Here is a 17,018-nt window from a genome sequence, read left to right on the forward strand (position 1 = left end):
ATTCACAATTGTTTACATATACATTTGCAATACCGTACTTTAACTGCAATATGCAATTACCTTCCACTGCACTTTAATTTAAATAGCTTTTGTCCAAACTCTATTTATTAATTTTATAGTAATAGCTACCTGTATACCATGCTCACAATTCTGCCTATAGTAATAGCCACCTGTACATATATTCATAGTACATGTAAACTCTGTTATAATAATCATCTGTATATTATGCTATTGTACATATCTGTAAAACTCTATTCATAGTAATATCCACCTGTATATTATATTCGGTACATATCCAGCTGTAAATTTAGTTCACAATACTAGTTATCTATATATACATATCTGTACATATCTGTAAAATTATATTTATAGTAATACCCACCTGTATACTATATTCGGTACATATCCAGCTGTAAATTTAGTTCACAATACTATATATTATACTCATAGGACAAATCGATCAGTAACATTGTGTCTATAATAGTATACATCTCTATATTTATTCAGTAATAACCCATGTCCTGTACAAATGGAACCATTGTTTATCCTGCACTTGCTGCTATTGCACTTCTGGTTAGACCTTAACTGCATTTTGTTGCCTTGTACATGTACCTGTGTAATGACAATAAAGTTGAATCTAATCTAATCTAATCTAATCTAAAAATCAAATTATAATTCAGAAAGAGCAAACAGTTAACTAATTAATGATACATTTGTAATTAATTGTGATGATTTTTTTCTTAATAATTCTGCATCTTTAAACAACCCAAACCTGCAGGTTTACTGTCAGCACAGAACATGTGAAAAGGGGAGGCTGACATTTCCACTCACTACTGTGTCCTACTTGTTATATTTTACTGGCTTATAAAGCAACACTTTTTTTCTCTCCCACTGACTGTGAATGTGAAGCAATATGCTGATCTGAAGGACCTGTTAATGTGTTTAGCTACTCTAGGAATAAATGCTTTGAACTGAATACACTTTAGATCACAGTTTACTATTGATCTAAGGACCAGATATTTTCACATCATAATGGAAATCCAGCTGGAAGGTCCCAGAGAGGGTTCCTACTGTTTTCTGTCATAGCCAGAGCTTTTAGATTTACCTGTAGCTCAGGTGAAGATCCTTCAGCTCTCTGTTCCTCATGATGACCCTGGTGATGCACAACCTTCACTTCACGTCTTGCTGGGTGAATATCAGTGATCACAGTCAGCAACATGCAGTCAGCATTCAAGTTTTACAGCTAACTTTAACCTGTGTTATTCCGCCCACATGCAGCAGTCGGTGTAACCTCTCCTTAGCTACATGGGGACTCATAGACATTATATACGTAGACACCTCATTGGGCGGGTTCTGCCTATGCTACGGATGAGTCAGAGAGTACGCCATGTTGAATGTGACAAATCTGCTGTTGAAATCAGACACTTTCTATTCGTAATATTTTTATTTTTGTAATATTACAAGTGTATTTTTGCATCCCTTTGGCTTCATTCTCCTGACTTTATTATCATAAGGAATAAAAAGAATTAAAATACTCTAACTTGGCTCTATTACTCCAGGACTAAAATAGTTCTGCAAACTGTGACTATTCTGGAAATGTTCCCCCTAATTAGTTTTTCTCATAATAATAAAATTTTTTTTTACTTTATTCTCCTATGACTTTTTTCTCATATTAGTAATTTGGTCTCTTTAATACTCCCCCAAAAAGTCTGTTATTAATCTGTGTCTATACCAGATCTCAAAAGGTTCACACGGTTTTATGAAATAATGAAGACCACAATGTTTAGATTTAATCATTGATTCCTATGTTCATAACATATACACATATGCATATTTTTCTCTTTCTCTCTTTCTTATATATATATATATATATATATATAAATATATATATATATATATATATATATATATATATATATATATATATATATATATATATATATATGTGTGTGTGTGTGTGTGTGTGTGATATATATGATACTTATATTTATGTATACATATATACATGTATTAAGGAAAAGGTTAATGTATTAGATGTTTTGAGGAAGAATCTGGGGTGTAAACATATACAAATAGTTATTCGATTTTTAAATTTTATTATATATATATATATATATATATATATATATATATATATATATATATATATATATATATATATATACATATATTGAATATATTGACAGACAGATAGATAGATAGATAGATAGATAGATAGATAGATAGATAGATAGATAGATAGATAGATAGATAGATAGATAGATAGATAGATAGATAGATAGATAGATAGATAGATAGATAGATAGATATAGTTCATCACGAACCACACTCCATACCAGTAAGTGGCGGTAATGCTACTAAAAGTTTGTTGCCAACCGCCAGTAAATCCAACAACAAGAAGAAGAACAAAAACAAGAAGTAAAGGAAGAAGCTCATAGACATAATATAAGAGTAGACGCGTCATTGGGCGGGTTCTGCCTATGCTGCGATGCGTCAGAGCGTCCGCCATCTTAAATGTGGCAAATCTGCAGTTACTCAGTCACTTAAACAGTATCAGAGGGACTTTAATCTCTGAATATACTTTGTATTCGTAGTATTTTTGTTTTTGTAATATTACTAATTTATTTTCGGATCCCTTTAGCTTCATTCTCCTGAATTTATTCTCCTAAAGAATAAAATATTTAAAATAATCTAACCTGGCCCTATTACTCCAGGAGTGAAATAATTCTGCAAACTGACTATTCTGGAAATGTTCCCTCTTAATTCTCATAATATGACGTTTTTCTCATAACATTATCACTTTTGTGTTTGTTTGTTTATTTTTACTTTATTGACCTAGGACTTTTTTTCCCTCATATTATTAATTTAACCTCTTTAACACTCACCCAAAAAGTCTGTTCCTAAAGGTTCACATGTGAAACGGTTTTTATGAAATAATGAAGACCACAATGTTTAGATTTACTAAATTGATTCTTATATTCATAACACATACACACACAAATATATATATATATATATATATATATATATATATATATATATATATATATATATATATATATATATATATATATATATATACGTGTGTGTGTGTGTGTGTATTTATTGCAGCACAGGAATGAGGCATCTTCTCTGATCCACGTTCACAATAACAGAACTCAACTTTTTTCTGCCACATACAATATGGCGGTGACGTTGACGTGCGAACCTGCGCCCTATGACGCGTCTACGTATATGATGTCTGTGAAGAAGCTCGTGTACTTTTAAAATGGCTTCCAACGCCTGGTCTGAAAAGATACTGCACCTCCTCCGCCGAATGAACAACTTTTATTCAGCAGGTAATCAGCCTTTATGTCACACATTCAGTTCTACAACAAGGAACTGTTTCTATCGAGCTGTCTTCGCAGGTTCCAGTCGGTCCAGCTGCTGCAGGTTTGAGATAGACGGAGCCCAGGTTGGCTGGATTCCTCCTCATGTATCCGCACTGCTCACACGACACGCAGATGTGTTTCTTCCGTCACAAGAGGGCGCTGTTTCCCTTTGTCCCAGTCTTGACTGCTATGAGAGGAGGTCAGAGGCCGTGAATGAGGTTTTAGAGACCTTTAGAACGGAGAGCTCTCTGAAATGCCTCAGAGGATGGCGGGATGAGGTCAGATTTCACACCTCTGTTCTTTGATTAAATATGTCTTTATTACATATACATTTGATCGTCACTTTTGCACTGCATGTGAAATGAATAAATACAATTGAATTAGAGTGGTCTGTAAGAAAATTGGATTGACATATATCAGCTTCTTTTCATGGCACCATGGGATGACTTTTGTTGAGAGCAGACCCGGCTGCAGAAACAAACTACAGGGGGGGCATTCCATTTTTTTTAGGGGGGCACACTTTAAAAAGAATATATATATATATATATATATACAACTATACTAACAAAATATATAAAAATAGTCATTATTTATTTTTTAAATAAGTTGAATCTGTCGATCTGACATCATCAATGAATAATAGTTATAATGAATAATATTTATTTTATTATAATAAAACAAGAAAAGAATAATGGTTAATTAAGTGTTTGGTCAGTGTAAACGCTCAAGAGGGGTTGAGTTCTACTTATCAACTTAAAAATATTTTATGACTGCGTGTAAGAGAAATGTTTAATTGAGCTATACTGAGAGAAATTAAGTTTATATTAAGGTAAATTTACAACTCATGTTGGGAAGCTATTTATAATTTATTTTTTCCAGTTGATATATCCTGATTGTTAAAGAGATCTTGTGTGTTATTTGGTTGTCGGATTGTACGTTTTGTTTGGAGCCCATTTGCACAGCTTTTTTCTTTGCTTCAGCGCAGTTGTGTGCTAATGACATGTTCTTATTATGTGTTTAATAGTTCTGTGCTTTTAACATGAGAGAGTTTGAGATTTGGGCTTGTTTTTTTTCTTTTAAGTTGGGCAGGTTTTATGCTGGGTTTGGGTTACTGGAAACTAACAGTGACATAGGGTATTCTGTAGCGCTGTGTCTTGACTAAAAAGTCAAGCATAAGCTACACGCTAATAAACATGAGCCCTGGTGTCAGGCTGAACACTGACTGAAGTAACAATTCTGACTAGAAGAGGTTCTGTAATTACAGCAACTATGGAGCACAAGGAGCAGAACAAAGCAAGAGTTCCATTCTACATGCAAGTAACTCAGGTCTCTTCAGTTTGGCAGTTTTAGTGCTTGGTTCTGGTGCTGCTAGCTGTCCTAGCTAACCCTCCTAGCTGTCTAGCTAACCCTCCTAGCGTGAATGTTTACTTCAGTTTAGACTTCAGTGCTGACATTTCAAACAGAAATTAATAGTGCTCCTTCCAGCTCGCTCTCTGCTTCGTTGTCTCTTCTTGTAATTGTTTGGTAATCAGACCAAATTTCCATCCCGCTCTATCGACACCAACGGTGACCACAGCCGAACCGCGTCGGCGAATGAAGGCTATGACTCGGTGTCCCGCCCCACTTCAGCTGTGATTGGCTAACATGTTGCCGTCAGTCGTTGATTTGATTGATTAAATTGTGTGATTGACACATCAAAGATAGTACTAAAAGGACGGTGGCCACTCAGAGGTAAAAAAAAAAAAGACAGCTTCCAGTCCAGGGCGGGTACGGCCCCCCAATGCCCGCCCATGCCGCCGGGTCTGGTTGAGAGGCTGTTTATTACTCTGATAAAGTAATGAGTGACTAGCTAATGCTAATTAACATGGTTAACTGAACTGCTGTTACCTTTCTATGCAAAAAATAAATTAATGTCAAATGAAAATAAATAAATTAAAAGATAGATCTGTTTAGAAATCTAAACCTCTTTAAAATCGTATTCCTCTTCCTGAAAACTCAAAATGTCCAATAGGGCTTGGGATCCGCGGTGCATTGTGGGGCGTCGTGGCCATGTTGATGGCTACGCGAACGTTGACATAACGTTGTTGAACGAAGAGACGTAGAAGTAGAATAGATAGAAAAAAGATGTTAAAATCCCGAAAAGGATCTGGAATTTACCGGGACACATTAAATACAGATGCCAGGGACCGTTATGTTGACAAAATCAGCATTATTAATAATTTGGATCCAATGAAGTTTCAAACAATGAGTGGAGCACCGACGACGACTTGTTGCCACCGTTTTGCATATCGGACGTTTTCGGCTACCTTTTTTGTGGTGTGAGCACCTATACTTCAGAACAGTTCCAAAGCTACAAGTCCTTGGAGTCTCATGTGCAGTTGACCTGCAGATCATAAAGCCAGCAAACAGTGGGAACACAGTCATTCGTACAAAGGTAAGCTGTGCTCAGATGGCACCTGCTAGTTTAGTAACTGCTAACCATTAGTGCTAACAACCACTCACGCATGTAATGTACTTTTAACTAGCTGCTATGTGTTTCAAAGGTGTAGATAGTAACGTTAACTGCCAACCATCCCTAAACCCTCCGGGTTTCTCACGTATTTGAGCCTATATCAACCGTCTCTGGGCGTGCATTCATGCATGTATGTGGTGTCGCGGTTGAAGAAAAGAAACAATGTAGGCTATAAAATAAAACCGTGCATCTTTAACTTACCGGAATGAAAATGCAGGGAACACACTCTCATTGACATCGGGATACTGTGGAAAGTTATGTTCGGTCGTCTTACAGCCGCGATCCAATCGAGCCGACGACTCTTCGTTATCTCTGACACTTGTTCTCCATGGTTGCGCCTCCAGGCAGGAAAGCTGTGGAAAGTTAACCCATTTTCTATGTTTTTCCCATGGCGATCATGTGTTGCGCTGTTACAGCCCACAATACAGCAACGGTTTACCATGGTTGAAATCAAGTTAAGGTGAAATTAATCAAATTAAAACACGGCTGAGAGGGAGTACAGTACGCGGTGGTCATAGGCAGTAGTCTGAGTAGCGGTAAAGGAGGCCATCAACATGACGGCCACTCAAAGTAATTGCGTCATGACGCCCAAGCCCTATTGAAACAAAGTATTTACGTATGCTTAAAACAATCTTTTTCTCACTGTCCAAGGTTAAAAGAGATAATGCATTTCCTGCTGTAAGTCAGTTAGAATTCTCAACAGAATTTCTATTTCCTAAATATCAGAATAACGAGACAGAGATTCCTGACAATAGTTTGCTGTAATTTTCTTCCTGACAGAACTGGTGTAATTTAATTATTTATCAATTGAGTAATTGTAACTGGCAAGGCGTATTGTGTCACTTCCTGTTTTCTGCTGCTGCGGTGTGGATTGCTGTTTGATGTTTCAGACTCTTTCGTTTTTATCTTTAATCTCTTTGCTGTGACATCTGTTTCTAACACATAAGCACTTTTAAAACATTCTCTGTTGCTGCACTTCACGTTCGGGAACTCCTTGTGTTTCACACGGTTTACTTTTCTCGGCGTGGTAAGAGGTCACTAGCCTAGCTTTAGTCTCACAATGGCTTTCTCCCCTACTCTTCCATCAGCTTCTGTCTCCCCCTATCTCCTGCTCTCTGTGTCTGATGTTTAATTATTCCTCGCCGTTCGTCCTTTTGTGAAAATGGTACATGTAATAAATGTATTGTTTTTGTAGCTTTGGAGGCGAGGGTGTCAGGATTGGAGACCTGGCTCCGTACTGTTGGAAAAACCAGCTGATAGCCACTTCTTAGCTAGTGCAGAGCCACAGAGATTAGCTTTACATAGCGGTTCTTCAGCAGCACACGAGCAGCCGGGTAACCAGGCCGGCTGGGTGACAATATGCAGGAAGCATAGCTCTAGATTCCCAAAGTCACCACCAACCCATCTGCATTTCTAACAGTTTTCCTACTCAGTGACACACCCGGTGAGAATCCGACTCTGGATAGGCTGCTGGAGGACATCAGGGTCTATTTCAATTCAATTCAATTAAATTTTATTTATATAGCGCCAATTCATGAAACATGTCATCTCAAGGCACTTTACAAAGTCAAGTTCAATCAAAATATACAGATTGGGTCAGATTATAAAGATTGGTCAAAAATGTCCTATATAAGGAAACTAGTTGATTGCATCAAAGTCCCGACAAGCCGCATTCACTCCTGGAGAAGCGTAGAGCCACAGGGAGAGTCGTCTGCATTGTACATGGTTTTGCTGCAATCCCTCATACTGAGCAAGCATGAAGCGACAGTGGGAAGAAAAACTCCCCATTAACGCAAAGGAAAACCTCCGGCAGAACCGGGCTCAGTATCAACGGTCATCTGCCTCGACCGACTGGGGTTACAGAAGACCGAGCAGAGACACAACAAGAGAGACAAAAAAGCACAAAGGCACACATTGATCCAGTAATCTGTTCTACATTAGATGGTAGTAGCGGGTGAGCCGTCTTCCCTGGATGATGTCACACCTAACAGAGCGCCAGACCAGGTGTAACTACTATGAAGAAAAAATAGAAAAAACAAAAAGTTAAAAGCTGAAATGACAACAGTCATGCAAAATTGAAGAACAATAGACCCTGTTGTCCTGCAGTAGCCTAAGCCTATAGCAGCATAACTATAGAGGTAGCTCAAGATAACATGAACCACTCTAACTATAAGCTTTGTCAAAAAGGAAAGTCCCAAGAGCCAGCTTCTAGTGGAGAAGTTCAAGTATCTTGGGGTCTTATTCAGGAATGAGGGGAAGATGGAGCGGGAGATCGACAGGCAGATTGGTGCGGCATCTGCTGTGAAGCGGGCGCTGTACCGGTCCATTGTGGTGAAGAGAGAGCTGAGCCACAACCAGTCGATCTACATTCCTACCCTCATCTATGGTCATGAGCTTTGGGTCGAACGAGATCCCGGATACAAGCGGCCAGAATGAGTTTTCTCTGTAGTGTGTCTGGGCTCTCCCTTAGAGATAGGGTGAGGACCTCAGTCATCCGGGGAGGACTTAGAGTAGAGAGGAGCCAGTTGAGGTGGCTCGGGCATCTGGTCAGGATGCCTCCTGGACGCCTCCCTGATGAGGTGTTCCGGCCACGTCCCACCGGGAGGAGGCCCAGGGGAAGACCCAGGACACGCTGGAGGGACTATATCTCTCGGCTGGCCTGGGAACGCCTTGGGAATCCCCCGGAGGAGCTGGCACAAGTTGCTGGGGAGAGGGACGTCTGGGCCTCCCTACTGAAGCTGCTACCCCCGCGACCCGACACCGGATAAGCGGAAGACGATGATGGATAGATGGATGGAAAAAGGAGAGTTTTAAGATTAGTCTTAAAAGTGGACCGGGTGTCTGCCTCACGGAACAAAACTGGGAGTTGGTTCCACAGGAGAAGAGCCTGATGGCTAAAAGATCTGCCTCCCATTCTGCTTTTAGAGACTTTAGGAACCACCAGATAACCTGCAGTCTGAGAGTGAAGTGCTCTGTTAGTAATTACGAAAGTTGGTACACAACATACGCATGTGAAATATTGCTAAAATGTTACTTTAGCAATATTCCAATTGCTAAAGTGTTACTTTTACATTATTACTTTTGGGTGTGTATCCACCAATTTAGATGTCAAACTTTCATAAAAGCTGTCTTAATGCAAGAAACTAAACCCCTAAACACATGAAATAACAATAAACTTTAAATAACTAAAAAGGTTTTGTTAACTTTTCACATGAAGCTGGATTAACAGCTAGTAAGATACCTTTAATTAAATTGGTATACTAATGTTTAAGCCAGGGGTGTCAAATGTACGGCCCGCAGGCCGACTCCGGCCCACCGAACGCTTTAGTCCGGTCCGGTGGCCAAATATTATTATTATGCCCCCTAAAGAGGGGCCTTTTTGGGGGCTTTATCATTTTCAAAAACTCACCAAACTTTGAGGATGCATGGTGACTGTTTAAAAATGTTGTATTTTAAGGTCATCACAACGGCCTCAACGGCGCCACCTAGAAATTTTCAAAGGACCCTTTGCTATTCACTTACTTCGTCATAGAGACATGAAATTTGGTACAGTTGCAGAGCTCAACAAGATGCTCAGAATTTACAATTAATGTCATAGTGCAAGTATCACAGGAAGTTGGCCATTTTAGATTGAAGGTTGTAATTTGACCTCATTTTTGACGTTTATAGCATTGGTATTTGATCAAACTACTCCTAGAGATTTTGAGCGAGCGGCTTGAAACTCGGGCGAGACAGCTGAAGGTCTTCTCAACAAGGCAAACGGCCAGAAAAGAAGAACAAGAATGGACTGCCTTTGACTTGTTATAGTCGGTCTCCATGGTGACCAGATAAGGTTTCCATCGGAGCGGCCGTTCAACTGTGCTGCATGCTGGGAGTTGCAGTTTGTCATGTCATAATGGCATAACACTGAGGTCCTGCAGGGGAGCCTGTCCTGACATTGTGGACTTAGGAACAGTGGTGAGGTCATGACTGTCATGGTTGAGTTTTGGTTTGGCTTTGTTTTTGTGTTATTTTCATTTTTTCATCTCTTTTGGGTTAGGTTTGACTTTATTTATTGTTAGTTTTCAGTCATCAGTTATTTTCTGTCATTTTTCACTTCACCTCCTCAGCAGTCAGTCACACCTGTTATCATTTACCAGTCAATTAGCCAGACCCTGTTTCCACCTGTGAAGTGTTCTATTTAAACCTGCCTCTGCCTTCAGTTCAGCACTGGGCCGTCATCATTCCACACCTCTCCATGCCAGTCCCCGGTTTGCCTTGGAAGCTTTGTTTTGCTCCTGTTGTTAAGGTTAGTCCTGTCAGTCACTCTAAAGACTGTTTGTTCCTGGAAAGGCTCTGCTCTGTGCCCTGGTGTCTCTCAAGTTCTGCTAACCTGACTAGCCGCCCTGGAGAAGCTTAGCTCTGTGCCCTGGTGTCTCTCAAGTTCTGCTAACCTGACTAACCGCCCTGGAGAAGCTCAGCTCTGTGCCCTGGTGTCTCTCAAGTTCTGCTAACCTGACTAGCCGCCCTGGAGAAGCTCAGCTCTGTGCCCTGGTGTCTCTCAAGTTCTGCTAACCTGACTAACCGCCCTGGAGAAGCTCGGCTCACAACCAGGTTCCTTCTTTTCCACACTTCCCAAGTAGGGATGAAAACAGGTGCCTTATGTTGCTCCCTTGGTGTGGCTATTTTTTACATGGCGGCTGGATGGTAGCAGAAACAACAGTTACTCCTCCACAGCTTCGCTCGCTCTCCAGGTCGGCCAAGAGTCCTTCCATGCCTGCCCTCCTGATTGGCTAACAGTCCCTCAGCTTTGCTGGGGCTCAGGAGCAATGCTGTCCTTATTTACTCCTCTACATAATGATGAATATTATTGCCTAACAATAACATTTTAGCTTCATCATACCAAAGAATGTCTCCAAAACAAGGAGATCTTTGTCCCTGGGAGTTTTTGCAAAATGAAGTCTGGCTTTTTTGTAGCTTTTTAGGGTAATGTTTTTTTCTTTTCTCCGAGAGCTTATGTTGGCACAGGAATGGATTCACTGGATAATGACTCTCTTTACCAGCATCTTTACAAGCTTTTTTGCTCTAGTTCTAGGGTTAATATGCATATTTCACACCAAAACACGTTCATCTCTGAGACACAAATCCGTCTGCTTTTTTTAATGCTAAATCATGGCTGGAAATTCCTTTGCTTATGCTTGTATATAATGTTTTGAACAGATGAATGAAATTGAGCGGCTTCCGATGGAAATTGTAAGGTCCCCTTTCGAAGAACTACTTTTGCTCAAAGTGGTCTGTCCGTGAGAGCATCTGCAGTTTGGAACTCATGTCCTGTTGATTTAAAGTCTGTAACCAGTTTTAGTATGTTCAAAAAACAAACAAAACTCTGGTTATGTCAAAAGCAGAACTGCATCCATTTTTATATTTTTATGTTTCACTGTTTGTTTGTATATGTTGTCAATATTATGTTCTGATATTTTAAATGACTATCACTTTAATTTTTAGAGGTACTTTTTAAAAGCCCATCTAGGGACAAGTGCTGTGAATTAGCTGTTGAAGTCACGCAAACATGGGACTGCTGTTGTGTTCAGTTTGCCTATGTCAATGTGTCTGTCCCTACCAAATAAACTTTGAAATGAAATTGTACCCTAAGGATCAACCAGATGTGTGTGTGAAGGTCCAAAATTTGTATCCTGAAATCTGCCACTGATTTTTTTTTTTATACTTTTCCATGATGTCACAAACAGAAGCCTTAAAATACATTCTTAGATATGCTTCCCATTAACACATAGGTATCTGCCATTAGCTTACAAAGCTATAATATTCTCTGGGCTTTCTGATAATGTTCAATTGCATTTTAATGTTAGTGTATGCAAACTTCTGTCTTTAAAGAAAATAATAAATTAATTCTCTCATTCTGGCATTCTGCAAATACACTGGACCCTCCTTTCTGACGTAAAACAGAAAAAACTTTAGTCTGATTTCATATCAGACTACGATGGACCCATGTTATACAGTGTGCGTTTTATCTGGTTTCAACTTATAAAAGTGTGACCCTGGCACACCTTTAAAGTGCCAAGTTGGTACTCTTGTGGAACTTGGAGAATTTTTGTCTACTGACTTATTTATCATGCTGATTGATTCTGGACTGTAGCAACATTTCCCTGCATGCTGTAATAATCCAATTGGAGCAATCTCATTCTTCAGAAGTACAACGTGAAGCCCAGATTCTGTGATGTGCCTTTGATGTGGATGGAAAGGGCAGCAACAAGTATGTTTCAACAGACCATGGCAGCTCTTGAGGTTTGGACCTCACTGCTGTTGTGTGATCTGACTGTGCTATTATTTCGCAGGTCTTTTTGGTGTCAAGAGGTATGGAGTTCATATCAATGGATACACTGTCAGCGACAGCGGGGAAATTCACTTGTGGCTAGCCCGAAGGTCCATTACCAAGCAGACATATCCTGGCCTGCTGGACAACATGGTAATTGCAGAATGAGACTGCCCTCCTTGTGCTTGAAACATCACAGTACTTGGGACTCTTTCATTTCCGTTATGTGTGTACATTCTGGAAAGCCATTTATTTTTTTATATCATGGTTTGAATGGAATTTGGAAATATATCTAGTCTTTAAAAATGTTTTTTAACCAATGTTAACCAAATAGCTATTCTATAAAAGTTATAAAGCTGGATCGAAACTTCCATCCTTTAGCTATACCCTCTTATCCGTGCAGGGTTGGTGCCTATCTCCAGCGGTCATGGGAGGTGAGGCAGGGTATTCCTTTCAGTCTTATCCAAAACTACGCTCAACATTGTAGTACCTGCTGCTGGAAAATGGTTCTAATCTGGCACACACTTACAAAGGAAATATGTCTTATTATAGCATTATGTAATATAATCTTACTAGCTATTCTTACATCTCATTAAATGTGCTATATAAATAAAGTGGATTGGATTAAGGGCTAAAGAGACTTTACAATCTCAGTGAAATGGGTCTTTCCTGAAGTCTAAGCATTCTGTTTCTACTGATGAGTCTCTTCATATCTTCCCTCAGGTGGCTGGAGGTCTGGCTGCTGGTGTTGGAATCAAATACACTCTGATTAAAGAGTGCGAAGAGGAAGCATGTATCCCAGCAGACATCACTATGAAGGCCCATCCAGTATCAACAGTAAGGTGTGCTTTATCCTGCAAATAATCCATCAGGAGAGGAGTTAAAAAAATAGTATGCATAAATGTTAAATTATTACTGTCAACACATGCCTCAGTAACATTGACAACAAACTAGAATTGTTATTGGAACATTTTAGTACTGGCCTCATCATCACTTTCACTGATCTTGCCAATAGAAACTAAAATGACCTAAATCTATTTAGTCAGTGTTCTGGATTCTAATCATATTTTATGTATTTATACTCTGCTGGCTGTATGTTGCTTCTTCAAGGACTGTAATGCTTTCCTTTACCTTGATCTACCTCTACAGGAAATTACCAGGTGGACATTTTAGCTCTATATTGATTTTTGCCATTCTGCTTTAACCTTTTAGTACTTTGAAGTTTTTCCAACTAAATAAAACGTCCAAAAGAACACTGCTAGAAGGGGGATTTAAAACAAGAGAATTTTTTTTTCGCTGTTTTGGTGCAACCTTATTTTTGGTATAAACACAGCAACAGCAAATTCAAATATTGTTTACAGTTAAACCTGATTTAAAACGAAAGTTGAAAGAAATTACTTTCACTCCTGCACATCTGAATTTTCTACTATTTGACACTTCAGATTTTTCTGAATTGTAAAAATCCAGTCAAACAGCTTTGAAACCTTTGGTTGGAAGAAAAGATTTGGCAAAATGTCATTTGGTAAATGGCAAATGTGATGGAGCTGTAGAGAAGGGCTTAATTATTTCTCCTTTTGTGTCATAGAGGCAAAGAAGTATGGAGGACCAAGTCTTCCATATTTAAAAATACATACAGAAATAAATAAATGCTCAATAAATAAATAAGCATACAATTAATTGCCACCAAATTAATAAATGTAGGTAGAAATTAAATTATACAGTGAGACATAAATGTATATATCTCTTTTAATTAGCTTCTTTATTTCTTCACCTTTGCAATAATTACCTTATTTATTTATTGTCTGTTATAATCTTCAACTTTATTTAAAGTATTTATTTATGTGCATGTTATAATATTTTTGTCTGTTTTATTCTTCCTTTGTATTTTTTTACCCTATATATTTCTGTGTTGCTATTTATTTCTGCCTGTCCTTTTTACATTTCTGTATGCATTTCTGCCTCATTATGCAAATGAGGACGGCTGTGTCTTAAGGGCTCAACTTCTTCCCATTGGTTGGTTAGCATTTTACTGCGTCGGTCAAATCTACATGGCTTTTCCCCACACTAAAGCATTGTTTACTAATGTCAAACTCAGTAGGCAGAGGTTCAGTGTCCGACCTGTTAAGGGAAGCTGCTAATAGACTGGAAGAATTAGAACGCTGTACGCAGGGTCCGAAATTAACACTCGCCAGATGCCAAATGCGAGTAAATTTCCCGTTTGGCGAGGGAATTTCAGAGGGCTAGCTGCCACAGAGCCCTTTTCTGCGACTCTCTTCTCCTGACTCCAAGCCGCTGAGACACACACACACTCCTCTACCCATGGATGACCAGCACTCAAGGAAAGGGAGGGGGGTCTCCTTCCTCAGGAGTCATGTGACTGAAGGCCTCCGGGAGCCATCCATGGGGCCTGGAGCAGGCCACGAGCTGAGTGAGAATGAGCCTTTCTGAACCTCAGTTCCTCCCTGGCATAGGGAGATACTGCCAGCTGATTCAAAGACAAGTCTCTCACTTCTGCTTAAAACAGATGCTGAAGTGAAGGAATCCGTCTATGCCAGCTTTGTTCTGCTTTCTCAGCGCACCACAGACGGAGCTGGTTCCAGGCAACGCAGAGCTGAAAAGCCGGCACAGAAGCCACCTCCCATGCCCAGTGTTGGGGGTAACGCGTGTTGTGCCAGTTCATACGTGACAAAAACTGCATCAATTCGGGACGTAACGGACTGCGTTACCCATGATGCAATGTGGTCAAAATGGCCACCAACTCCCATCACGCAACACGGCAAAATGGCCGCCGATCAAGATAAGGTTGCTATGGTGATGGCTATAAAAGCCGATCACACACGACAATCTTCCTTCTTCCCTGGCTTTTAGCCAACCCGAGAAGACACAGCTGTTTCCGTTGGGGTGATCCCACGCCACGTGTTCGATTGCTCGCTGGACCGAGATTTTTCGACGCAACGGTTATCCCCTGCTTTGCATAACAGGAGGTCGACTAAAATAAGTACTTTTAAATTCCCTCTGATCAAAAGACTGAGAGACGCCGTATCTCCCAGTGATCGAAGAGGACCCCGCTTTGTCTGGCCAACAAAGCGACTGTGAACCCGGTGGAAGAAACGAAGGAGTTTCTTCCCCGTCCCGCTGCAGCCTGCGGACAACCGCGCTCATCAAGACGCGTCCAGAAAGCCACTACTCGGAGCGCTCCGGACCAGCCCCGAGGCACCTCAAAGTAACGGGGTCTCCCCTTTTATTTCTGTCTCACCAACAGGGTGTTTAGAAGTGCCTGGGCAGGCGTTAGAACTTTGTAGGTGTTGGTTAATGCTTTTATTCCACAACGAAGTTGGAATTATTTTGCTGAACATTTTCTTTGTATGTGCATGCATTTTACAATTGATTTTGCTGTGTTGATTTGTGATCCATCAAGAACCCCGCCGTGGGTTACTGCTTCATTTCTTTTCATCTTTTTCCCTGCTTTCCCCCCCTCTCTCTTTTCGCTTCTTCTTATCAATTTAATCTTTTTGTCCGAGCTCAAGTCGCGGGCTTTGCTTTAAACTCCCAGTTAGCTGCGCCCTCTCGAAGCGAGGCATTATCCCATCAGCGTAAGCGTGGTTACATCATTAGGACCTCCCCTCATACGTCATCGTAGCTGCCATCTTGGGAGGGTGACGGGTATCTGAACTGTGAGTTAAGTTAAGATCTGCTAACCGCTCATTTAAATCCATTGTTTATTTTTGTTTTGTTCTTTATTTCCACATATATTTTGCATGTTTTAGTTTAGTAATGAGTAAGAATTCCAAAGTTGTTGAATCAGAGAATTACTGTAACAGGGAATTGCTTTTGGTTCAATAAAACCAACGACTGCGGAATAGACATTGTTTTGTGTTCAGTCCAATTCACAGTTGCCTGGGTATTCAGAATTCAGAGCTAACCTCCTTTGGAGTTAACATCTGATATTAATACAGAGACAATATCATTGGATGGTGATAAGGAATAAGGATTTAAACTCTAATTGCAGTTACATTGGGGTTCTCACAGCCTGCTGGATAAACCTGGCCGGTTAACAGTCCGACCTGATCATTTATTCCAGCATAAATGAGTTCATAACAGCAAATTAACTAATGCATTAGTGGTATAAATACTTACAAGCTTATAGCTAACATCACCACCATTTGAACTATATTTGTTATAGCGGAAATTTGAGTTGAATGATTTATTATTTAAATTATAATACCAAATTATAATTAATAATAATAATAAGCATATTCAACCAGCTTATGGCATAACACGCATTATAAGTAACGTGTTAGAGTACTCATTAGTTTTTTTCAGTAACGAGAAATCTAACGCGTTAGTTTTGCGAACTCAGTAATCAGTAACTCCGTTATTTTCCAAAATAAGCACTCGTTACTCCGTTACTTTAAGAATTTCCCTCGATAAGGAAAGTGAAGTCCCTGCTTTTCTGGATTTAGTCAGATGCGGCTGCTGTACCCTGCTCCTTGCCTCTCTGTCTCTCTGTCTCTCTCTCTCTCTCTCTCTGTCTCTCTCTCTGTCTCTGTCTCTCTCTCTCTCTCTGTATGTGCGCACGCACCTGTGTGTGTAAGCTGAGAAGCGTTTGATTCTTGGAGGTACGCACATTATTTTGAGTTAAACAGCGAAAAGGACAAGAACATGGGTCCGGCAACACCAATGCGTCGGCGCATGAGTCGAGCTCGTAGAGCAAAACCTGTGTCGATGCGCGTATGCGCTACGTGACCGATACAGGAACTGTTTGGAACTGACTGACGCGCCAAACTGTTTATGTTCCTTCTAAACTGCGCGCGTGTGCATTTGC

At 40.0% G+C, this 17,018-nt stretch overlaps 1 protein-coding gene across 3 annotated transcripts in view; it reads left to right on the forward strand.

The window, feature by feature from the left end:
• The first annotated feature begins 2,394 nt into the window (after positions 1 to 2,394).
• tpk2 (thiamin pyrophosphokinase 2) overlaps positions 2,395 to 17,018 on the forward strand; it is a 31,065-nt gene continuing 16,441 nt past the window's right edge. Inside the window, exons 1-6 of one of the 3 annotated variants that reach the window (XM_036133110.1) lie at positions 2,395 to 2,424; positions 3,246 to 3,338; positions 3,408 to 3,649; positions 12,070 to 12,133; positions 12,216 to 12,346; positions 12,917 to 13,035. In XM_036133110.1, the coding sequence (XP_035989003.1) occupies positions 3,269 to 3,338; positions 3,408 to 3,649; positions 12,070 to 12,133; positions 12,216 to 12,346; positions 12,917 to 13,035 (626 nt within the window). In that variant the 5' untranslated portion in view covers positions 2,395 to 2,424; positions 3,246 to 3,268. Of the gene's footprint in view, positions 2,425 to 3,245; positions 3,650 to 12,069; positions 12,134 to 12,215; positions 12,347 to 12,916; positions 13,036 to 17,018 lie in introns of all 3 variants that reach the window. The other 2 variants (XM_036133109.1, XM_036133111.1) reach the window with 2 other exon arrangements.

This window comes from Fundulus heteroclitus, unplaced genomic scaffold (genome assembly GCF_011125445.2).
Source record: "Fundulus heteroclitus isolate FHET01 unplaced genomic scaffold, MU-UCD_Fhet_4.1 scaffold_58, whole genome shotgun sequence".
Taxonomy (NCBI): domain Eukaryota; kingdom Metazoa; phylum Chordata; class Actinopteri; order Cyprinodontiformes; family Fundulidae; genus Fundulus; species Fundulus heteroclitus.